Genomic DNA, 25,391 nt, shown 5'->3' on the forward strand with positions numbered 1-25,391 from the left:
ACACAAACAAGAATATGATGAAGAAGAATAGGAAGAAGATGAAGAAGTTGAATATGTAGAATAATAATTGTTGAATAAGAAGAATATGAAGAATGTAAGAAAAGGAAGAAGAAGAATGTAAAAAAAGGAAGTAGAAGAATTAAAAAAAGGAAGAAGAAGAAGAATGTAAAAAAAGGAATAAGAAGAAGAATGTAAAAAAAGGAAGTAGAAGAATGTAAAAAAAGGAAGAAGAAGAAGAAGAATGTAAAAAAAGGAATAAGAAGAAGAAGAAGAAGGTAAAAAAAGGAAGAAGAATAAGAAAGAAGAAGAAAGAAGAAAGAAGAAGAAGACATACATGTCTGGCAAAATATAAATGAGGCTAACATAGTCAATATCTTTGTAACTCCTAACGTCTTTAAAAAAAAAGTTTAATTCCTGCTATTCCATTTGATTGGGCTAAACCTCTATGGCTTTAATGTCTCCTCCACCTCCCACAATACATTCTACATTATTCTTAGTTGTTTTTCTTCATGTAGAATTAACCTAGGAAAGAAAGGGTTTTTTTTAATTCCGATATTTTGGCCCCATTGACTTGCATTGGTTCCCGGTATCGGAATCGGCGATACCGATACTTTTTTTTAAGATCGGCCGATCCATTCCGATCCGATATTTTCAAGTATCAGCTGGTATCGCTCAACTCTAGTCCTTAAGTCTAGAGTCTACTTAGCTGTCCAGATGTCCCTCGCCGTTCGAGCTGGTGGTCTTTTGGCAAAATATTAGCTGGGCCCAGTTGCTGAGACGGTGACGTAGTCTTCGCGCTCTCCGGCGTGCTGAGGACACGGGAGCGCCACAGGCCCCGGCAGAGTCCTTTGATGGATGGGCTGCAGCGCCCGGACCTGGGCAGGCAGCAGCGGTGTATAGTGGCGTGTGACAGGCCACTTGCGCAGCTAACGGCTGCGACGGGGAGTCCGCAGTCAAGAGAGGCCCAGCTCCTGCTGCGGATCGGAGCCTGGCAGTCGTGGCCGCCGACGGTGCGGTACTGGCCGCGGCCACTGGTGAGAGCGGGGTGGCCGCGGGTGGCAGGGAACAGGCTGCAGTTACGAGCTCAGGGGAAGAGGCCGCGGGCAACCATAGGTACCCCGCAGCCGTGGGCAGAGGGGTGGCGACAGCGGCCACGAGCTGTGCTGGGGCCGCAGTGGCCGTGGTCTGGGCAGGGACAATAAGTCTCGGACGGCTCTCTGGATACCGTCCCCCTGGAGTCTTCAGTCGGCGTCCTCCCTGGCGCTGGTCAGTTGCTCTAGCTGGCAGACGCTCCCGCGCTCTCCTGCTCTCCCTGTCCTGGTCTGCTGACTCATCATCTGGGGGATTCCCCGCTTCCTTTATATCGGTTCCTCCCCCAGCCCACCTGTCAGTCACAATGGTCCGTCCTCGAATCCTGTCCCCCGGGAACAGTTTCCCCTGGAACCCAGATGACGGCTCCTCTGGTTCCAGCCCAGACACTCGATGGGGGCCGTTCCTCCCACATAAGCACGAAGTTTAGACCAGGAGAATGATAAAGACAACAAGAGCAGTTGTAAACCCCACCCAGAGACCTGCCCCCACAGTCCTACCCTGATGTATAAAGTAAAACTTCAAACCTGAATGCACTAAATCCTCATAATGGATTTCTTCTCCACTTGTATTGTCTAATCAGTATCACGGTGCTAGTTTTTCCATGTGTATACTTTACCTAGCAAAATACTGCTGACAGGTTCTCTTTAATAGTTATAGTTGCCTACTTTCAACACAGTGGAGCTAACACTTTAATGAGAAAAAGTTCACTCTTGCTGCACAGAAATTGTCGTCTCACAATTGATGAGCTTCAATCTTATAGGCAGTCAATGTGGTGGGAAAGTAAGTACAGCAGAGCTGACATTACTGCACAAGTGTTTTCAATAGGACAAGTGTGGCACCCTGCAAAGTCAGGCGTCACAAATGTCTGTGAACTCTGATGGTGTGAGATGCCAGCTCTTCAACCATTTTTACACACACACATGTAATTAGTATAATGGCTATTGTGAAGACTAATGAATAGCAGCCACCCACAGGAGAACTACTGAGCCCAGCAGAAGCAACCCTTCGTCCCAGGGACTGAGTGGTGCTGGAGATCAAAGAAGCCAGTCAGTGCCTTCGCTGTGGTTGCTGTCAGGACTCCAGAGAAATCTGTGCAGCCGCCTGGGACATAGTGTCCTGCATGGTTCAAGAAATGTCCAATTGCTAGACCACATCAGTTAGGGATCAGAAAAGAGATGTCTTGAATCTTGATACAATCCTTAGTTGGCAGTGGTGGGAAATGAGCTGTAAGATTCTCAGTCTTTTTTGACATGTTTTTGAAATTCAGTTTTTTCTGTCGGCCATTTTGCTTTCTGTCCTGCTGCAGCTATCTTGCCCTCAGTTAATATGGAGTTTCCAGCTTTCATGTTCCCGCCCTGATTCTCTCCCTCTTGCCTCTTAAGCAGCCTCAGCTGAGCAATCAGTGCTTCAGAATCAAGTCTGCAGTTAGCCTGTGATCTGCTCCTGGAAGTCTTGGACTTTGTACTCCAGCCATCTCATGCTGAGGAACTTTTGAACACTTGTAGACACGGAAAACCTGCTGCCTGATAAATCCATAGTTGCAAGGGAAGTAACAGAGAGAGACCATGAACCTGTTGTGAAAGATCTGCTGTGCTTAATGTTTACTCTGTCCTGCTGTGTCTCCTGCCTCTGTATCTGCAAACTGTGTGAACCCTTTTGGCTTAAGGCCCCTTTACATTTAGCGATGCACCAGTGATCCCGACAATGATACAACCCGGTCAGGATCGCTGGTGCATCGCTAAATGGTCGCTAGTGAGCTGCCACACAGGCAGATCTCACAGCGATGCAGCAGCGATTCAGCGGTCGTTACTTACCTTTCAGACGCGGCGATCCTGATGTCCTCCCATCCGCGTCCACGCGTCGCTCATCAGCACCAGCAGGAAGCCCAGCAGGAAGCGCCCGACGAGAAATGGAGCTGCGCGATCTCACGCAATCAACGACAGACAGCGGGGGAGCCAGTCAGAGGTAAGTATCACACATAGCGATATCGCTAGCGATATCGCTGCTGCGTCACCAAATCAGTGATGCTTTAGCGATATTGCTAGCAATATCGCTATGTGTAAAACCCCCTTTTACTTGTATGAAGTAATGCAAGTCCTTTCTAATCACACCTGTCTCTCCTGTGTTTTTCCTCGCACCCAAGCACAAGACGCCATATGAATCGTACACAGTACATCACATGAGCTGACATACTTTCCTGTAAGCCTGAATGCGAAGGTCCAAGCTGAGAGAAGTTTTAGTGCACGTATAGTGCTATATGCAGCGGGAATGAGTAGAGCTACCACAAATTTCCAAAAATTAGCTGGGTTCATCACACCATGAGTCGGCTCAGTGTACTGAATTACTGTGGGAAAACTGTAATCATCATCATCAACTGTTCGAGTAAAATCAAGTATTTTCTCCTGTGACATCTGAGTTCTGGACATTGCTTATTGACACTGGCTGATCCTGTATCACCTTCCACAACTTCTCCCTATACATTCTGCTGAGGACGGCTTTTCCGGCAGGTGAGACTATCGCGACCATTGGCCGCCATTACACCCCTGCTCAGTGGACGTCGACCTAGACAGAAAGTTCAGCTTAAAAGTTCGCAGATAAGTTATTCTGCAGTCAGCATAGACAGTGCAGCATTGGGGCTATAAAATGCAAATAGTTCAACATATTTAATGAAACCTAATTGCAAAAATTATTTGCCGAAAATACATACTGTAACTTTAAGTAAAAATAAAAGCAATAATATGTTGCTTACCTGTATAGATACACTGCTATATGAACCACCTATCACTCCAGCAATAAGTAATGGACTGTTCCCTTGAATAGCAAGTGAACCATCTGGACACACATATTCTGCTTCATCCACCTTTGTCAATGAAGCCCTAACAAATTCCAAGGATTGCTCCAGTGCATAAGTATCCCTTGAACAGGTATCCAAAATGTGAACACCTAATTTTACTCCAGGAAGAAGCGTACTGTCTCGGTTAATATGATCAATTGCAAACAACATGGCTTCCAAGCGCTGTATGCCTCGATCTTCATTAATCCTTCCACATTCTTCTAATCCTGCGCCCTTTTCTTTTATTGGAAACAGACCTCCTAACACAAGATCTCCCTCAAACTTGATCTCTTTCCTTACAAAGTTGTGGTCACTTGAAGAAAGCAGAACTCCTTTGGAAAATAAGGCCAAAACAACCAGGTGAAGGCTGTGAAAAGTCTTCATGATTTTTGCTTTTTAGTGTAGGAGGTGCACTTGCAAATTATATATCCTCCATGTCCGAGTCATTTAGATGGATGCAATAACATCGCATTCCTAAGGAAATACAAGAAAGACATTTGTTACGACATATAATCATTATGCCAATCTAAAAGTACCCACTTTTCCTACATTTCCAGCATAAACATAAAAATAGTCTACAAATACTGTACAACCGTACATACTTGGAGAATATGATAGATAATTTTGTTATCTTTTTAATTATTAATGAAAATAAGGAAACATAATAGGGAACCTCCTATAAGAGCTGCCAACCTCACCAGAAGCTAAATTTTGAAGCTATTATCTAAACAATTAATTAAATACATTTGATCCTATTCTTAGTATACCTGGCCATGTGATATCATAGTCACGTGATAAATACATGTGACTGCTACATCCATTTCCTCTGGTGAACTACAATTAAACAAAAACTGCATTCATCGCATGGACAGTTGCCACAGGGCAAATATCAACAGATAAATACAGCAGATGATTTGACAAGTTACAGATTCTTTTAACACCAAAAATGGATAGTGGCCAGTCTACTATTGCCATTAAGAATATTTGTGCAACACAATAACATAAAGATTTACACACACGGGCAAAAATTTTAGGCAGTGATGAAAAAATTCTGCAATCTAAGAATGCTTTAAAAAAATAGAAGTGATCATTTATTTTATATTATTTAACAAAATGCAAATTAAATTAACAAAAGAGAAATATCAATCAAATTAATTATTTGTTGTGACCAACATTTGACTTAAAAAAAAAAAATCAATTTTTCTAGGTATACTTGAAGTAATCAGGGATTTTGTAGGATTATAATCAGGTCTATGAGGAACCAATTATCCTAAACAGATGATAATGATCATAATTTTCATATGGAGGTTTGCAAATTGAGGAAGAGAAGAAGAGGACTTAAAGAGACAAATTGCATATTTAACATATAAGGGGAGGATAAGATGGTCTATAAGTCTCCTTTTCACCGGCTTGCCACTCTCCTTAAGGAGAAAATTTACACTAACTGAAACAAAATCTGTTGTGTAGAATGAAGAACAGCTAAACCCTGCAACAAAGAGGAAGTTCTGGAAGATAGTTTCATATCACAAGTCATACACAGTGGAAAGAATGAGCACAGCAACATGATACACAGTAGTTAAATTGCACCACCAAGTTCTCTCCCATGAAAAGATTTCAAAGAAGACAGGGGATTCAAGATGTGCTATCAAGTTCTTCAGAAAAAGCGCCAAGAAATGACAACGTTGAAACTGTAGACAAAATAGTCAGACAAGGAAATGTAGTGCAACAGATGAAAGACACGTCATTCTTACTTCTCTTGAAAATATCCAGCATTGCCATCAGCTCAAAACTGGCAGTAACCAGTAAGGCTACTTTCACACATCAGGTTTTCGGCGTCAGGCGCGATCCGGCGTCGTGCCGGAATGCCGGATCCGGCAAATGTTTTGTAAAACCTGATGTGCCGGATCCGGTTTTCTGCCGGATCCGTCTTGTTCTTGACAGACAAAACCGGATCCGTCTCATCCGGTTCATCCGTTTTTCTATCCGTTTTTCGACGGATTACGCCGGATCTGGTTTTTAAAATTGACCCTTGTGGCCTTCCGAACGGGATTGGCTACTGGAAAACTATATATAGCATGTTCCTACAGCCCTTCTTTGACAGGTTGTAGAGGAGAAAGTGCAGGTTGGAGAGAAGAGCAAGTTACTGGCGAAGATGGATGTTGTCATTGGAAATATTACCACTAGAAGTTCTGTGACGGTTTCAGTAATGAGGGACAATTTTGCACTATACTTTATGTCACCTCAAGGCAGAGTACACTGGCAGGATGACAGAGTGTGAAAGATTTGTGCCCTAACCAAACTTGTGTACCTTCTGGACCAACAGTATATACCTTTGCCAACCAAAGTTGGCTATCTTGTCATGGTCTTACTATTTTTAGCTTTAGGCCACAGGTGTGTACCTGGTTGTGTTTTATGCAAAGTATTTCACCTTTTAACAAAAGTTGTGTACATTGTTAGGAAATCACCAACAATAAACACAACTTTTCAGGTGAAATACTTTGTTTCAAACACAACCAGGAACACAACTGTGGCAAAAAGCTAAAATTTACCCACAGTTATATACCTGGTTTTGAATACCTTTTTACCTTTTAAATACCCTGTATTTAACCTTTTTTTAAACATATTTCGCCGCAGAAAGAAATGACAGACAACCAGTGTAAACAATAATTTAACTTTTATTTAAAATATTTTTTTTTGTGTAAACTGTTTTTAAAGTTAAAAAAACTTTTTTAATAAAGGTTTGAAACCAACCAAATGGGCATTTTTATTACAAAAAAAACATTATAACTCGGTGTAGTGTGGGGTGGAAATACTGCTGGAGGGGCTGCGGGACACTTCGACAATGGGAGTGTGGAGAGAGGACTGGGATCGTGGTGGGGAAGGAACAGTTAGAGGTGATGGTGTGGAAAAAGCTACAGAATGGGTGGACATGTGGGAGGCAGAAGAGGTGGTGGGCGGTGGAGTGGAGGGTTGGGCGGCAAGGACTGTAGGAGCAGATGATGTTGATGGAAAGTTGTATGGGGAAGGAGTTTGGTACGGGGAAGGAGTTTGGTACGGGGAGGGAGTTTGGTACGGGGCAGGTTGCTGGAAGTGGGGAGATGTCTGGTACTGGGGAGGTTGCTGGTACTGGGAAGGTTGCTGGTACTGGTGAGGTTGCTGGTATGTAATAGGAGGGGGAGGATGGAAAGTGGCTGGAGGGGGTGCAGATGTAATAGGAGGGGGAGGATGGAAAGTGGCTGGAGGGGGTGCAGGTGGAGGAACTACAGTGGTGGGAGGTGGAGGTTGGGAGGTAACCTGCTGTAGAGCACCGTGGCACGAATGCATTACATGCATCTGCTGGGTAGGAGATAGTGTTGCCATGCGCTCCACAACAGACCTGAAAAAGGTGTGGTTTGGCGAAGATCTTGCTTCTGAATGCATGGTTTGCAGAAGTGTCTTCACCTCCAGAATGCTGGAGTTGATCTGCTGAAAGCCTGCGGAGATTTGCTCTGACAAGACTTTTAGACAGTTCTGGAAAGATGCATTCAGATGCAAGAACTCTGGCGCATAACTCTTTTCCTGACCCCTCTGCCGCTGCCGCCCAGTACCCGCAGGTGTACTAGAGGTGGCAGGGGCAGAAGGGTGGGGTAAAGGGAAAGCGATCTCCTCACCAGCAGCTTCATGTAATGTAGGCGGCCACGATGCTCCTGTGCTGGTGGATGGGACAGATGGGTCGAATGTGTGGGAAGGCTGGGAAGGTGCAGATGTACCGGGGCGGTCGAAGTGTCCCTCGGTCCCGGTCTCCTCAGGGATCGCCTCAGAAGGGTCCAATCGTGCAGGCTCCCGAGTGCTGCTCACCGTGCTGTGGAATAAAGAGAAAAAAAAACAATTAAAATACTGACATGGTATGGCCCTGGCTGAAAAAAAAAAGTTACATCTAACATTTTTTTTCACATGTGGTGTGTAATATTTACCTTCTAGTGACCATTGTTTCCCGGAGGAACGACAGGGCTTGTGCGTACTTGTACTTGCTCCTGCGTCCTCCAGATCCACTCGGGGCCCGCATCTCTTTATTGAACTCCTTCTTGAAACGATCCCTCACAGACCGCCACCGATTCACAATTCTGTTCCCTGAAACGAGAAAGGAGTGGTTAGTATACAACATCAGTGTTTCACAAACTCCAGTCCTCATGGTCCCCAGGGGTCATGTTTTCAGGATTTCCATAGTAAATAGAAATCCTGAACACATGATCCGTGGGGACCACGAGGACTGGAGTTCGGGAAACACTGGTTTACATCAAGCAACCGGTACTGTATATACTTACGCTCTTTAATCTGGGCCCGAACATCGAGGTCCTCCCAGCGGCCCACAAGGAGCGAACAGATTTCCTCCCAGAGTCGTCGGGTAACGATAAGGTCAGCGTGGCGGCGGTCAGCCATATTCCAGAGCGGCTCCCTTTCTCTGACGAGATCGATGAGGTGGTCCACATCGAGTCCTCCATCCTCACCGTCAGAGTCGGGAGCACGCTGTGAAGGCTGTTAAAGAAAAAGACAAAAATAACATAATTAGCCTCCACAAAAGAAATGAAATAAAAAGTGCAAAAAAACAAAGCAAAAATATTTATACTAACACGCTGGTGACCACCGCGTTGCTGTCGCCGACGACCCTGGGAGGCACTGCGAGGACCTCTTGGCCGAGCACCAGATTGGGAAGACTAGAGAAGAAAATAAAAATTTTTATGTCTTTGGATGTAGGCATTTGTTTGCTGTGTGTGGTCTGCAGAACATTGTTTTCTATGTGTTGTGTGTAGTGTGATGTTGTGTTTCTGCGTTTGATGCAAAAAACTTACCAATTGTGAGCCCACTCCAAGTGTCTGTCCACCCCTTCCTTCTTCTTCTGGGAGCTCCTCTTCATCTTGTGAATCCTGTTTTGAAATAAAAGGCAATGAATAGACATATATTACAGAGATGATGGATTTTGGAAATAAAAACTTACTGTCAAACGCTGACGATGCGAGGGAGGGCTCCCAGAAGATGATGTGCTGTCTTCCTGGTGGCCACACTCCATGCCTGTGGGTGGTGTTCCAGCTGCTGCCATTGCTGCTGCTGCTGCATCTATTGGGCGGCTGTTGAATAAAGAGAAACAAAGGGCCAATGAATATCTTGATATTCAATAGCCCTAGTTTGGAGGAATGGGGGATTTGATAATTACCGTCTCTCATCTGCTGCTGGCCTCCCCTCCTCAGCATGTTCCATTTGCTGCTCCATTTGGGGTGGTGGTGGTGCTGATGGTGCTACAGTGGTCTCCTGCCTTCTGCTGCGCTTGGTTGCTTTCTAGGGTGGCATGTTGGGTGTGGCTGTGGGTCCCACTGTCTTGCTTTTATATATGTCTTGTGGGCAGAGCTACTGAGCATGCTCAGACCAAAAAAAACGGATCCGGCCACCGGATCCGGCTTTCGCCAGATCAGGCGCATTGCGGCGCTCATAGGCTTTCATTGTGTGAAAAAGCCGGATGCGCCGGATCCGGCGTGTCTGGCTTTTTCGCCGGAGACAAAAAGCGTTACAGTAGCCGTTTTTTCCAGACGCCGGATCGCGACACATTGCCGGATCCGGCGAAAACCGGATGAAACGCATGGCCATCCGGCGCGATCCGGCGCAAATGCAAGTCAATGGGGGGGAAACCGGATCCGGCATTGCATTTCGCCGGATCCGGTTTCTGTCAAAAGCGCCGGATCGCGCCTGACGGCGAAAACCTGATGTGTGAAAGAGGCCTTAGACCCAACGATAGCCATTTACTATTTAGAGAAGTCTGTCCATAAGTGGTTTCTATCTAAGATTTGAGGCCAAAACCCCATACTTTTGACATGGATTTTTTAATGGTATTTATTGTATAGTTTATGGTACAGTTTTATAGCTTATAAGTTAACGGATGCAGAAATGCCAAACTTTTTTGTTTACTTTAGTTTTACATACTGTAAAACAGTATTTTAGTGGCAAAATATTTTTCCGATATTTTTTCCTATTTTATTTTTAATTTGTTTTTACATTTTTACAATTTATTGGGTCCTTCAATTAGCCTCATTCATTAATATTGCCAAATGATTGGCACAATATAGAAATTCTGGCACCCATCCTGTAATAATGTCCTCCATCCTGTAAAAATATCCTCCATCCTGTAACAATACTCCCTTCCTGTAATATATCCCCCATTTTGTAATAATGTCACCTATCCTGTATTAATGTCCTCTTCCTGTAATAATGTGCTTCATCCTGAAATAATGTCTCAATCATGTAATAATGTCCCCCATCTTGTAAAAATTTCCCCCTTCCCGTATTAATGTCATTTATTCTGGCCCTTTCCTGGAAAAATATCTCCCATCCCATAATAATTTTCCCCATCCTGGTCCCCATACTATAATAATGTTTTCCATACTGGTCCCCATCTTGTAGTAATGTCCCCCAACCTGTATTAATGTCACCCTTCCTATAATAATGCCCCCTGTCTGTAATACTGTCCCCAATCCAGGTCCCATCTTAAAATAATGTCCCCCATCCTGTAATAATATCCTACTCCCTGTAATAATGTCTCCCTTCCTGTAATAAGATTCCCCATCTTGTAGTAATGTCCCTCATCATGCCGCTCTTGTCATCCACATTTAAAGAAAAGAAATAACGATTCTTCTCATCTGTCCTCACTCTCTCAGTGAACTGCATCCTCTTCCTATTCCACAGCCAGGGGGAGCATGGCAGTGATGTCATATGCTGACCGCAATAAGCATGCCGGCATCAGCTGCTGGCCTATGATTAGCCAGTGGCTGCTATTAGTATTGCTGTGCAGGAAGCCAGTGGTTTTCTGTGGTGGGATACATTTCAATTGAATGTGCATCAGAAGGTGGTGGGCAACCTGACTCCCTGATCATTTTGAAAGCTCGGGTGTCCATGGGCTACAGATTGCAGCCTCAGGGACTGCACGTGGTCTGCGGGCTTCTTAAAAACATAGCAACTTGGATACTGAAATGAGGCCACTGGTACGTTGGACTGATTAGTGAAAATGTTATTAGGAATTAACTATTTGTAACAGAAGGCAGTTTGGCTGGAGAGCAGTATAATAATGAGTGTCTGCAGGCAACAGTGAAGCATGGTGGAGGTTCTTTGTAAGTTTGGGGCTTCATTTCAGCAAGTATTGAGTTATGCATTTGGGCAAGATTAATGGTGTCCTCAATGCTCAGAAATTCAGGCAGGTAATTATCATCATACAATATCATCAGGGAGGCTTAACTTCAAATTTATTCTGCAGCTGGACAATGATCCAAAATAAACAGCTTTATCATTAAGAACAGTCTTTACAGTAAAGAGGAACAAAAAGTCCTTGAAGTAATGATATCACCCCAACAGAGATCTCAATGTCATCAAATCTGTCTGGGATAATGAAAAACAGATGGATCTACAAAAACCTACATCCACAGACTGTCTGTGATGGTGGAACAACCTTCTTTCTGAGTTCATTCAAAAACTGTGTCCTGGTGTGCCTACTAGAATTGATGCACTTTTTAAGGCAAAAAGGATGGTTACACCAAATAGTGGTTTGATTTTTCTTTTCTTCATTCACTTTTCAAAATTAACTGTAAACATGTTTATTTTTTAAAGAATTTTTACTGTGCAGTACTATTGTGTGTAAATGTATTTTCATTGTTACAAGATATATTGTTAGAGAAGATAGTATTCTGCTACAGATGGATCAGGATAAATTGGAAACTTGGGCCAAAAGGTGGCAGATGCGGTTTAACAATGATAAATGTAAAGTTATACACATGGGAAGAAGGAATCAATTTCACCATTACACACTGAATGGGAAATCACTTGGTAAATCTGACATGGAGAAGGTCTTGGGGATCCTAGTTAATGATAAAGTTATCTGGAGCAGCCAGTGCCAGGCAGCAGCTGCCAAGGCAAACATGATCATGGGGTGCATTAAAAGAGGTCTGGATACACATGATGAGAGCATTATACTGCCTCTGTACAAATCCCTGGTTAGACCGCGCATGGAGTACTGTGTACAGTTTTGGGCACCAGTGCTCAGGAAAGATATAATGGAACTAGAGCGAGTACAAAGGAGGCCAACAAAATTAATATAGTGGATGGGGGAACTACAATACCCAGAGAGATTAGCAAAATTAGGATTATTTAGTCTAGAAAAAAGACAACCGAGGGGCGATCTAATAACCATATATGAGGGGACAATACAAATATCTCTCCGAAGATCTGTTTATACCAAGGAAAGTGACGGTCACAAGGGGGCATTCTCTGCGTCTGGAGGAGAGAAGGTTTTTCTACCAACATAGAAGAAGATTCTGTACTGTTAGGGCAGTGAGAATTTGGAATTCCTTGCCTGAGGAGGTGGTGATGGTGAACTCAGTCGAGGGGTTCAAGAGAGGCCTTGATGTCTTCCTGGAGCGTAACAATATTGTATCCTAAAATTATTAGGTTCTTTGGAAGGACGTAGATCTGGGGATTTATTCTGTCGGATTATAGGCTGAACTGGATGGACAAATATCTTTCTTAGGCCATGCTAACTATGTAATACATTGCAAAATAATATGATGCATTTGAGAATAAGAATATACAGAATGCCCATTTTGCCAGTGTATAATGATAGCTCTAATTACTACTGCAACATTTTTGCAAGTGATTGGGGGATTTACAGAGGGCATTAGCATATTTAAGACTAAGCAAATTCGCCTGGTCAAACAATAACCTCAGTGGATACTAGCAGTTGCTGCAGGGTATAATCGAAGTTGGAGATTTAATTAGAAAAATGTCCTTGGTTTATTGTCACATATTGAAACAAATATGTCCATTAAAAATAATGAGACTACATGTGTAAGCATCACCAATAGTGATGGACATGTGGTAATTAGCATTTGGCTTCTCTGAGCAGGAATAAATAATAATTTGTAACCACAAGTATATTGGCGTTACTAAAGCAGAAAGTCATTTTCCCTCACTTAACCCTAAATAGTGTATTTTGTGCAAGCGATAAACAATCTGAATCATTTCCCAGTGAATGGCAAATAGAAAGCTTTTTTTTATGAGGCAGGGGTGGATTAAAGCCCATAGAGAATTCTTATTTCTAACTTTCAACTAATCTTGATAACAACAATAAAGATTTTATTATTATTCTGTTACTCGTCTGTATACTCAATATTTGAGTTAGTATCCATCTTGTTCATAAGTAAAATGCTGCGGGTCACACAGGGATTTCATCTGCTGTTGTATTGTAAGAAAGTTAGGTTAAATTAAGTGGTCTCAAGAAGGAAAAAAAGACAATATAAAATTATCTTTGAAATAATTGTCTGATGAAATCAAATTTTTCTGTAAAGAGAGTTACCCTGCAGATTAGCTGATGGCCCGATATACTAACCATATATTGCAATTTGCAAATGAATGACTGAACATGTAAGTCATGATAGTTCACCTGGGGCAGAATCGGGAATGGAGATGTATTCGGGGTGGGCATCTTATCATGGGACAGGAGAAAAGCCTTTTTTCTACATGAACGTTTCAATTAAAACACATTTGTACTATTAGTATAAAAAATCGGTCCGTTTTACACGGACAAGAATTGCAGAAGTGTCCCCTGAAGAGTGATCCGTATGTCATCCGTGTGCAATGTGAGGATGTGATTTTCTCGCATGTAAGCATCTGTGTGACATCCGTGTGACATCTGTATGGCATTCGTATGGCGAGATTTTCTCGCCGGCTTGCAAAATGGACATATAATGGATCCATGGGCTCAAATATTCGTGAAAACATATATAGTCTATATATATATATATATATATATGTCAGTGAGACCCATATATATATATTTATATTTCATACAGCGCTAGATAGCAAAATAACCGATAATTCAATTGTCGGCTTCTGTAAAATCATTACAGAACCCGACAGGATGTGAGACATGGTTTAGATACAGTAAACCATTGCACATCCATTAGATTTATTTATGTCCCTCACTAATAATGTTATTAGTGTGTGTGAGTATGTGTAACATTTTGGAGCTGTAGGTGTTAAAGAATTAAATCACGGAAAAAAACTGGCGTGGGCTCCCGTGCAATTTTCTCTGACAAACAGGGAAAGCCAGTGACTGAGGGCAAATATTAATATCTTAGAGAGGGACCATGGTTATTGGCCCCCCCGCTAAAAACATTTGCCTCCAGCCACCCCAGAAAAGGGGCATCTGTAAGGTGCGCCAATTCTGGCACTTAGCCTCACTCTTCCCATTGCTCTGTAGCTGGTGGCATATGGGGTAATAAGGGATTAATGTCACCTTGCTATTGTAAGGTGACATTAAGCCTGGTTAATAATGAAGAGGTGTCAATAAGACACCTATCTATTATTAATCCACTTGTCTGAAAGGGTTAAAAACACACAGACATTAAAAATAAATACTTTTAATGAAATAATTAAACACACATTTTTGCCATCTTTATTAAACTCCCAATCCAATCGAAGCCCTTGTTCTCCTGTAAAAAAATCCAAAATAAAAAAGCAACAATATCCTATATGTATCCGCCGTACAGTCATGTCCCACGCTGCAATCCATCTCAAAGGGTTTTCTAAAGGACACCGGTGCGTATTTCTCGCAAGTTACATGCATGGTCCGTGTGTAATCTGTTTTTTTCTCGCACCCATAGACTTGCATTGGCAAGTCTGGGGCGTAATACGGTGCAAATCGCAGCATGCTGCAATTTCCCTTGCACGTTTAATACGGGTGAGGAAAAACGGATGATGGGAGCTGCCCCATAGATTAACATTGGTCCTAGTGCTATGCGATTTTTTATGGCATAGCACTCATCCGTATTTCTCTCTAGTGTGACTGTGGCCTTAAACACATACTGTATAATGATTGGCTGTTAACCCTCAAAACTACTTATAACCTTCAATTTTGAATATCCCTCCAATCATAGGTATACTTCTTATGCATACTATATTGTATATTCACTCATGAAACCTAGAAATTGCAACACTAAGGATGTAGATCTCAGGATTCATAGACATGTTAAAGTTTTAAAACTGATGAAAAAATGTAAACAAAACTTTCAAAATATCTTGAATTATTCAATATTGAGTATGAACACCACATGCAAAAATTCATACACTTACATACTTTGGTATGCTATTACTGAAGTTATGGTTGTTTTGTGAATATTCTGCCAGGCTAAATGCACATGGGCTTGCAAATTATCAAGATATGCTGTTGGTATCATGGGGTGCATTAAAAGAGGTCTGGATACACATGATGAGAGCATTATACTGCCTCTGTACAAATCTCTGGTTAGACCGCACATGGAGTACTGTGCACAGTTTTGGGCACCGGTGCTCAGGAAGGATATAATGGAACTAGAGCAGGTAAAAAGGAGGGCAACAAAATTAATAGAGGGGATGGGGGAACTAGAATACCCAGAGAGATTAGCAAAATTAGGATTATTTAGTCTAGAAAAAAGACGACTGAGGGGCGATCTAATAACCATGTATAAGTATATAAGGGGACAATACAAATATCTCTCCGAGGATCTGTTTATACCAAGGAAGGTGACGGTCACAAGGGGGCATTCTCTGCGTCTGGAGGAGAAAAGGTTTTTCCACCAACATAGAAGAGGATTCTTTACTATTAGGGCAGTGGGAATCTGGAATTCCCTGCCTGAGGAGGTGGTGATGGCGAACTCAGTCGAAGGGTTCAAGAGAGGCATGGATGTCTTCCTGGAGCATAACAATATTGTATCTTACAGTTATTGTTAGGTTCTTTAGAAGGACTTAGATCTGGGGATTTAATCTGACAGAATTTTATTGTCATGTCGGACGCTGTTCACACCACAGCGTCCGGCAGGCAGAGGTAGTTCCACCTCCAGCCACTATAGCCTCAGTGGCGCTGGCTTGATCTTCAGGCTCTCGGGGGTTAATCCTGCTGGAGACCAGGTTGGAAGGTTAGTCACGCCCACGGTCTTTAAATAGTCATACTGGCATATGGGCGTCGCCGATTATAGCTTGTGTTTTCATACCAAGTGGTTCCGGTCTGGAGTGGAGGTGTTGCAGAGAGAGAGATTCGTATCTGGTGTCGTATGATCCGTCGTTATCCTTTCTCCTTCCCATATTTGTGTTTAGTTGTGCCCTGTTCACATTACTGTATATTCCTGTGTGTGTGCGGCGCAGTGCAGTTTAAGTTCTCCCTGTCTGTCTTATTTGTGTGGGAGCTTTGGTGGTGTGTCTCCTCACTGGGTGGAGGGTGGAGGGTTAAGTGCAGGGCTGAGCAGGAGATAAGGAAAGGGTGGAGGCTCAGGCATTTGCACCTTCAGCAAAAACCCTGGGTTGAGGGTCAGACAGGGTTTCCCCTAGTGAAAGGGACACCACAGGGGCCCCGGGTATTTCTGCCTTAGTTGTCCTAAGCCCCGCGTGACATTTATAGGCTGAACTGGATGGACTAATGTCTTTTTTCGGCCTTACTAACTATATTACTATGTTACTATCTGCAATTGCAATGGATGACCAATAATGAAGGCCTTTCATGGCATCGCCCATGAGGTCTTCAGACAAATCTTTTGCTATCATTTAATCCAAGACAAAAGTAGGACTCATCTCTGAAGAGGATAGACCTCCATTCCATCACCCACTGCTGTCTTGATAGTCCATGATAGTCTTTCAGAGAAATAACATGAGGTCAATGAACAAAAGGACCTGCCAGCAAGAAGATCTTGATGATTTGTGTGCCCAGGTATATTCATCGAGGCAGAAAATTCCTAATTCAACCATTAGTGACCTCATTTATAGCATGTAAAGGAGTGTAAATTACTTTATTTTTGCCCATGACTGTCACAATCCATTTTTGGATCTGTGGCAGATTTGGCTTTTATATTAAAACTTTTTTCCTTTCAGGCCATCGGGGGTTAATGCCAGTTTTTCCCCGGGTGGCCTGCTGGTGTAATTACCTTGCTGTTGGGTTTTCTAATGTCTGTGGTGACCACTCCCACCTTCCTTCCAAAGGTCACCTGATGAATCAGCTGACTGATGGTGATACAGGCCTTTTTTGAAGACCAACCAAGCAGGAGCAGCTCTCTGGTGTACAGCTAAGTCTGGTATATTGGAGTCCTGTTGCTAGTCTAGCGTCCTAAGCCGGCCAGTGCACTAGCAAGGGCAGTTTGAGGTGATAGTTTATGGACAAGGTATCCTGATGTCGGCAGGGGTAAGGACCTGTATAGGGTGATAGGTGAGAGCAGGGACAGGCTCAGGTTGGAGCTCAGGAGGTGACTGTCCCTGGTTCCCTATTGTCAGGACCTTCATCTCCCCTATTCCATCGGCGTTGAGTTGCTGTATTTTTTGGTTACCGACCAATCGTTGGGTCATGTCATACTGGGCCAGTCAGTCCGCGACAATGGCGCTCATTCTACAAGCTATTTTGCTTCATTTTTTCATAATTTGCATATTACTAACATGACTATCGACAGAACGCAACAACTTTTTAATTTTCATCTCAGTGTTGCAATTTCAATGTTCAGGAGCTTAGTTATAATTACATAGTTATAACCAGAAAAATTGTACATACAGTATTGTATGTAAAAGGAAGACAGAGCAGATAGGAAAAATTAGACAAATATATTTTTTCTGACTGGAATATATTTCTACAATGTAAAATTGCTTTCAAATAGTTATGGTAACATTTGCGAACATCTTGAATAGGCCCCTGAAAACATGATATTGCAAGCAATCTATTAAATATGCTAAAATTGTGATTCCTATGACTTTTGTATTCAATTATATGGTTGGAGGAACTATAATAGCGCCTTAAATAGCTAAGAACATGCAATTTTTAAATTTTTTGGGTGGTGAGCCAAACGCTTTATTTGAAGCTTCTTGGTCCTAGCACAAAATCTGTCAGATTTTATTCATCTAAAGTGCACCATTTTCAATAATAGAGTCAAATTATGTAGTAAATGGGCTTTCTCCACCTTAGGCATCATGGTTCAGCTTGGACTGCTCTCTTTGCTCCCCTAGAGCTATGTCTTGGAAAACCAAATTATTTGCAGTTCCTTTCTTTATTGTCCTTGAAGCAAAAGAGTCAGCAGAATAAGTCGATGACATTGAATAGGGCATGGATACCACATGTGAGAAGCAGAAGTGATGAACTTTAATTCTATGTGCTTACGCAGAGTGCCTCTGTCAAACTACGCCAACTTGTGAATGGAATAAAGAGCATTCTCTAAAAAGAATACGAACCATTGCTGTAAATTTGAAGATTATATTTAAATAATACAATTAATGAATCAAACCAAATCACGCCATTGTATTTGGAAATGCAAAATTCATCAACTAATTATCTCATTCTTATTATTATAAATTGTTTCAACAAATCCTGCAAAAATAAAAAGGACAATCTGTTATAACAAAAGTGTGCCCAAAGTTATAGGCATTGTCAGGAATGGCACTGCACCATTAAATATCTTGTTCTAGGCTCTAAGACGTGCCGTAACTGTCGGCAAAACACTTTACTTCCTGCTGAGTGAATCCAGCAATTTATAACTAGTAATCAAAGTATCATTACATTATCACCATAAGCCTGTCATCAAGTCCATTAGTTTAAAGTCAAGCATTATTACCCCGACGCTGCACGTTTGTGACTTTGTATTTTTTATGTTATGATAATAGCACATTCTATATAATTTAACAGAATACAAATAAAGCGGAGTGCGTATTTGACTTTATAATAGCATATTAGCTTTGCTCTCTGCAAAGAAGAAATTTTACATTAAAACATGTACTCACTGAGGTTACTGCATTCAGGAGGATTTAACATTTTAAAACGCCTTGCCAGGGCAAGTGATAATGTATTACCTGAGCAATCCTTATTATTTCTCCTAGAGCTATGTAATCCTAGTGTAATTACTCTTCATTCTCGCATCCTTTTTCTTATTACAGCATCAGTTTCCATTGTTTGTGTAATTGCATAACTAATGGAATCCTACAGGCTGCATTTACACACCAGTTATAGACATCCATGTGCAGTCCATTTTTAAAATGGTCAGCACATGACTGATAGAGTTTCATTGATCCATACAGGAAGCCTAAGGGGGAAGGTTTCTCATTGTGGGAGGCAAAACCTCCAAAATATGTATCTGCAAATGGAGTGTCTGGTTTTACTTCTCATCTTAAGTCAAGTGGCTAGGCTTGTTAAAGGGGTGATATTGACTTTTTTGGATTGTTTAATCTATTAGGTGGCGCTAAAGCTCAACTTCTCTTCATCTCTAAAATGGATATTTGCATATTTAATTTCCCAGTTGAGCATTGAATTGCCTATAAATCTTCTTATGCCGGCTTGGCACTCTCCACAATAGAAACATTTTCCATTATATCAGCAGTAAGAGGCTTCTCATCTAGCTAAATCGGGTCTCCTGCTTTGCACCGATGAGAAGTAAACTCATTGAAACACGTGTCTGCAATTTGCAAATGTAGGGTATGGTTTGGATTCTTATTATAAGTCATGTGGAGAGGCTAGTTAAAGGGCCCATATTAACAAGTTTAAGTCTTCCTCTCTGAAGAGGCAATTTTCATATTAACTCATACACATTTGCTTTAAAAGTACATCCATGTAACTGATCCTTGAGACTTAGAGCATGTCCTATTTTTATTTGTTTTGTGGATCAGAATAAGCCTTTACAGTCTATTTGGAGCCATTAAAAACAGATGAAAAATGGCATACAAACTTTTAAATTCAGAAGGTCCAAACAGCGCTATGGACAGAGAAAGGTGTGCATATACAGTATAAAAGAGGTGTGACCGATGATCTCTGATGAAGCCGCAGCTTTTGAAATGCTTCTGATATTGCTCCTCTAACAGCCCAACTTTGATTCAAACTTGAGTGACGTCACTCACCATGATCTGCTAGCGGTGCACTACCTCTCGAGTCTTGATTGTCTCACATACTACGGACAGCGAATACTCACCACCTGGACCAGCCAGTCCCTCGGTATCCAACAACAGAATCAGTGCACCACAGCACTTCTTCTCATCACTCCCAAGAACTAGAGACAACGAACCTCACGCATCTCCCATGCAGTAACACAGCAGCAGGTAAAAGCCCTTCTCCTCCTGCAGATTACTGTTACTACGTGATGTATTGAATCTCACTCATTCATTCTCAGCAACGGACTAAGCTTATTTGTTTCGCCTTTATTCACATTCAATGCTCAAGGATCATTTAACATCATAGCTCTCAAACTCTGGATCTTCTAAATTTTACATAAACTTTTTCAGGCAACAAACAGGTGGCAGTTGTTCACCAAACCAGGCAGCTGGGTAGTTTTCATCACATCTAGTGCCAGTGCCTCATTGATTTCTTCATTTAGCATATTTTTAAATTCAGTTTTTCATGCAGGTTTCATTTGTTTTTAACTGATTTATTGCTAAAAGTCAATGGATAAAAAAGTTCAGGCAGTTTACCTGCTTCATTTTTTTTAAAATGGATGATAAAGAGTATATTGGGACAAACTTCTGATTGAAGAAAAATGCAATCACAAATCCGTCACCACTTATGTCAACAAACGACAACAGTTGTGACAAATCGGGGCCATTAACTTTCACATTGACTAAAATTACTGCACATTTTTACACAAGGGTATTTGTGCAGTAGAGATGTGGCTTTCTTTTCATCTCTTATTTTGTGACTTTTTAAAGAAAAGTACATTTAATTTCTGTGTTTAAATTCTAAGTCAAACAATAAACTAAGTTCATTTTATAAAAAAACTATTGTGCATGTCATAAATGGCTCTAAATTCTGGTGAAATTAATAGTAATTGTAATTTTTAAAAACATGGCTATCATTGTAGTATTTTCTACAGCATTTTCCATTCCTAAACGTATAACAAAACTGCATAAAATTTCAGCTGCCTGCGTAATCTCTTTTTAACTGTTTCTTAGCTTAAGGGAGGAAGTATGCAGCCCTATGAATACAAGTCAAATGCAAGTGTGAACTTAGCCTTACTGAGGAGCCCATGCAGATTGGGTTAAAGGAGTGCTATCAACAACAAGTGGTCAAGCAATTAAAGCTAGATCAGCTTAAAGAGAACCTATTACCAGAATTTTATATACCATATATGTAAAGGCATTTTAACCCCTTCATGACCGGAGGTATTTTCGTTTTTGCGTTTCGTTTTTTGCTCCCCTTCTTCCCAGAGCCATAACTATTTTATTTTTAATGTGAGGGCTTGTTTTTTGTGGCACGAGTTTTATTTTTTTTTGTTTTAACATATCGTGTACTGGAAAAAAGGAAGAATATTCCAAGTGTGGGGAAATTGCAAAAAAAGTGCAATTCCACAATCATTTTTTGTTTTGCTGTTAGGTGCCGGGATTCTACCGCTGCACAGGATGGATCTCTAGCCTTGTCTGGTGCTGTGTTCTCCCATTCAGGATTGGCCGCTGGAATTACCAATCAGAACAGACTTCGGTCCCAGTGCCTTGCCCAGGCTCATGCTGCATGTGTAGTTAATGCGGGCCCTCCAGCTAAGGCTATGGTGACTACTAGTTACACGTGCAGCTCTGTGCTCTGGAGCCTACGTCCAGACTTCACCCTACTGAGCATGTCCATGATATGGTGCCTTCCTATTGTTGCTCGGACATCAGGTGCTCTGGTGATGTGGCAGCTTCAGATTGGTCTACAGGCAAGGTCCTATCTGTCTGGACTTGAGCAAGGTATAAAAAGCTCTCAATGGCGCATGCCTGTGCGCTAGTAACATGTGTGTTTGGTGTGTTGGTGGCTACTTGACCAACCTGTGTGTATGTGTGCCGTTAATAGCACTGCGAGTGTTTGTCTAGACAGGCAGTGTAGGGTGGGAACTTCCACTTGAACTTAGCAGCTGCACCGGGTGTCCTCAGGCACATGTTATAGGGACCTCAATTAGTATTTTGTTTTCTATATGCCTGTGCAATCTAACATGGTATAGTGCTTGTGCGTTGTTTTTTAGTAGCGCTCTGTGGTGTATCAGAGCTTGGTACTCTGCGCTCTGTGCACATGAGTGACATTTAACTCAGTGTGCCAAAAGTGTTTTCTCATAGCCTTGCTCAGTCATTGTGCTAGTTGTGGTTTTCTTCATCACCGCACAGTGGACCCCGGGTTGTGAACGTTCTTTATTATTATTTCTAATTTGGTGCGTTCTGCCAATCCTAACAGTATACTAGCTCCAGGGTCTGGATAGCAATGACGGATGATCAGCGTCTTCAGCGGTACATCCAGCAGCTTGAGAACAGGTTGGCCACTCTCGAGCGGGCGTCTACAGCTGTGGATCTTGCTGCATTGGTAGCACAAGCAGCCGCTGAAGCCGCTACTAAAGTTATTGCTGTGGTTCCTGTCTCCTCTGTGCCACATTTTTCGCTGCCCGAATAATTTTCTGGGGACTGCAAGGCTTGTAGAGGGTTTTTGAATTAGTGCTCAATCCACCTGAATTTACAGGCTTCATGATTTCCAACAGAGCGTACCAAGGTGGGATTCATTATTTCCCTTTTGTCAGGCAGGGCATTGGAGTGGGCTACTCCATTATTAGAATGAGATGATCATCTGATCCTTAGCGCCACTAGTTTTTTAGGGGCCCTGAAAGAGGTTTTTGGGGGGCCACAAGTAACCCATGATACCGCTCTGCAGTTCCTGGCTTTAACTCGGGGTTCATTTTTGGTTAGCCAATTTGCCATTCAGTTCCGTACCCTGGCTACCGAGTTGGTGGCCTGATAAGTTTTTAATACTTATCTTCTGGAGTGGATTAGCAGATCATGTCAGGGATGCTTTGGCCACTAGGGAGATTCCAACTACCCTGGAGGAATTAATATCTGTTGCCACCCGCATAAATCTGCGGCATGTTGAGCGTGGTTTAGAGTGAGCCCATACTAAACCCTGGGATCAGTTGGCTCTGACCACAGTTTTTTCCAATTAAGCCATCATTAAATGATTCAGAAATACACTCTATACATTGTTAGTGTGGTAAATGACTATTCTAGCTGCAAATGTCTGGTTTGTAATGCAATATCTTCATAAGTGTATAGAGACCTATTTCCAACAACCATCACTCCAATGTTCTTATGGTACTTTGTGTTTGCTAACTGTGTGAGATGGCTAATGGATGGTTATAATACACTTGTAAACCCTTGTGCAAGTATGTTAGTACAGTTGAAAACAGTTTGGCTGATTAGAAAATCTATAAACCTGACCTTCCTTTGACCTAGTTGAGAATCTGGAGCATTACATTTGTTGGTTCCACTAAACTCTCAAAATGGCCAGAAAAAAAAGAAGTTTCATGTGAAACTTGACAGTCTATTCTTGTTCTTAGAAATAAATGCTATTCCATGCGAGAAAATGCCAAGAAACTGAAGATTTCCTACAACGGTGTGTACTACTCCCTTCGGAGGAGAGCACAAACAGGCTCTAACCAGAGTAGAAAGAGAAGTGGGAGGCCCCGCTGCACAACTGAGCATCAAGACAAGTACATTAGAGTCTGTAGTCTGAGAAATCGACGCATCACAGGTCCTCAACTGGCAGCTTCATTAAATAGTACATGCAAAACGCCAGTGTCAACGTCTACAGTGAAGAGGCAACTCAGGTATGCTGGCCTTCAGGCAGAGTGGCAAAGAAAAAGCCATATCTGAGACTGGCTAATAAAAGATAAAGATTAATATGGGCAAAAGAACACAGACATTGGACAGAGGAAGATTGGAAAAAAAGTGTTATGGATAGACAAATCCAAGTTTGAGGTGTTTGGATTACACAAAAGAACATTTTTGAGATGCTGAATAACTGAAAAGATGCTGGAAGAGTGCCTGACGCCATCTGTCAAGTATGGTGGGGGTAATGTGATGGTCTGGGGTTGCTTTGGTGCTGGTAAAGTGAGAGATTTGTACAAGTTAAAAGAGATTTTGAATAAGGAAGGCTATCACTCCATTTTGCAATCCATGCCATACTCTGTAGACAATGCTTCATTGGAGTCAATTTCATCCTAAACAGGACAATGACCAAAAGCACACCTCCAAATTATGCAAGAACTATTTAGGGAAGAAGCAGGCAGCTGGTATTCTATCTTTAATGGAGTGGCCAGTGAGGTCACCAGATCTCAACCCCATTGAGCTGTTGTGGGAGCAGCTTGGCCGTATGGTATGCAAAAAGTTCCCATCAAGCCAAACCAACTTGTGGGAGGGGCTTCTGGAAGCATGGGGTGAAATTTCTCCAGATTACCTCAGCAAATTAACTGCTAGAATGCCAAAGGTCTGCAATGCTGCAATTCTTTGAGGGGAGCATTCTTTGACGAAAGCCAAGTTTAAAGGAGAAAATTATTATTTCAAATAAAAATCTTTTTTTCGAACCTTGTCAATGTCTGGGCTAGATTTTAAATTCATTTGGCAACTCATTTGAATAATAAAAGTATGAGTTTTCATGGAAAACACAAAATTGTCTGGGTAACCCCAAACTTTTGAACGATAGTGTAGTTGAAATTCCATGATAATGAGTTGCATATGCAGTGTGTGGGCGCAATATTTACAGCTTTCCTGTCTCTCAGTATTCTCCACCTGCTGCCAGCCTCCTGTCTCTGACTGACAGGTCACTGAAACATGAGGGCCAGGCAGCAGGCAAGGAATAGGAAGCAAAGCAGGAAAGATATAAGTGCAATGTCCATCAACTGCACCTTCAGCTCATTATCATAGAATTTCAACTATGGATTTCTCTAAACAAGCAAAATAGATTTGTACAATAAAAGTAAAAATTTACTCAGAATAAAAGCACCTTAATTTACATGTCATTAGTATGGGGTATAAAATCCTGATTACAGGCTCTCTTTAATTACTGTGGATAGTCTCATCATTATTGCTTCCTGTTGTATCTTATCTATAAATATCTGTGTAGTCCAAGGTTGGTTTCACATTAGCGTTTTTTTGCGCAGCACATAGTGCGCGTCCATGCGTGTGTGTCATGCGTACCTATGCTTAACATATGGGGGGGCGCATGGTCTTGCGTTTGCATGCGTTCGTACGCGTTTTCGTGCGCATGCGTTTTTTCAAGGTGTGAGCCTAGGTGCGCCAGACACAACCTGTTGCATTCTTGGGTCTGCCGAAAGGCGTAAAAAAAAGCATGCACACACTTACACACGGAATACGACAAAATAACGCATTACAGTCTATGGGAACGCAGGCGTGCGCACGGACATGCGCTCGTCTGCGTTTTCATGCGCATGTGTTTTTGGCGTAAAAATGTGTAGACACTGGTTTTAACCCCTAGAGAACGAATGCGCATAAAAACGCAAGCACATGCAAAAACGCATGATGCGTTTTTTGCATGCGTTTCTATTGCGCACGATGCGCTGTGCAAAAAAACGCTAATGTGAAAGTAGCCTAAGTAATTTATTAATCTGTGGCAAATTTTGTTGATGCCAAAGTGGCATATTATCTTTGTTTACCCATTCTA

The 25,391-nt window shown here is 42.0% G+C and overlaps 1 protein-coding gene across 2 annotated transcripts in view; it reads right to left on the reverse strand.

The window, feature by feature from the left end:
• The window catches only part of GRM3 (glutamate metabotropic receptor 3), a 608,887-nt gene that overhangs the window by 273,778 nt on the left and 309,718 nt on the right, over positions 1 to 25,391 (reverse strand). For both annotated transcript variants that reach the window (XM_073551300.1, XM_073551301.1), the window contains one exon: positions 3,842 to 4,399. In XM_073551300.1, the coding sequence (XP_073407401.1) occupies positions 3,842 to 4,309 (468 nt within the window). In that variant the 5' untranslated portion in view covers positions 4,310 to 4,399. The remainder of the gene's footprint in view (positions 1 to 3,841; positions 4,400 to 25,391) is intronic.

This window comes from Dendrobates tinctorius, unplaced genomic scaffold (genome assembly GCF_039654945.1).
Source record: "Dendrobates tinctorius isolate UK_male_01 unplaced genomic scaffold, ASM3965494v1 ptg000174l, whole genome shotgun sequence".
NCBI classification, from domain to species: domain Eukaryota; kingdom Metazoa; phylum Chordata; class Amphibia; order Anura; family Dendrobatidae; genus Dendrobates; species Dendrobates tinctorius.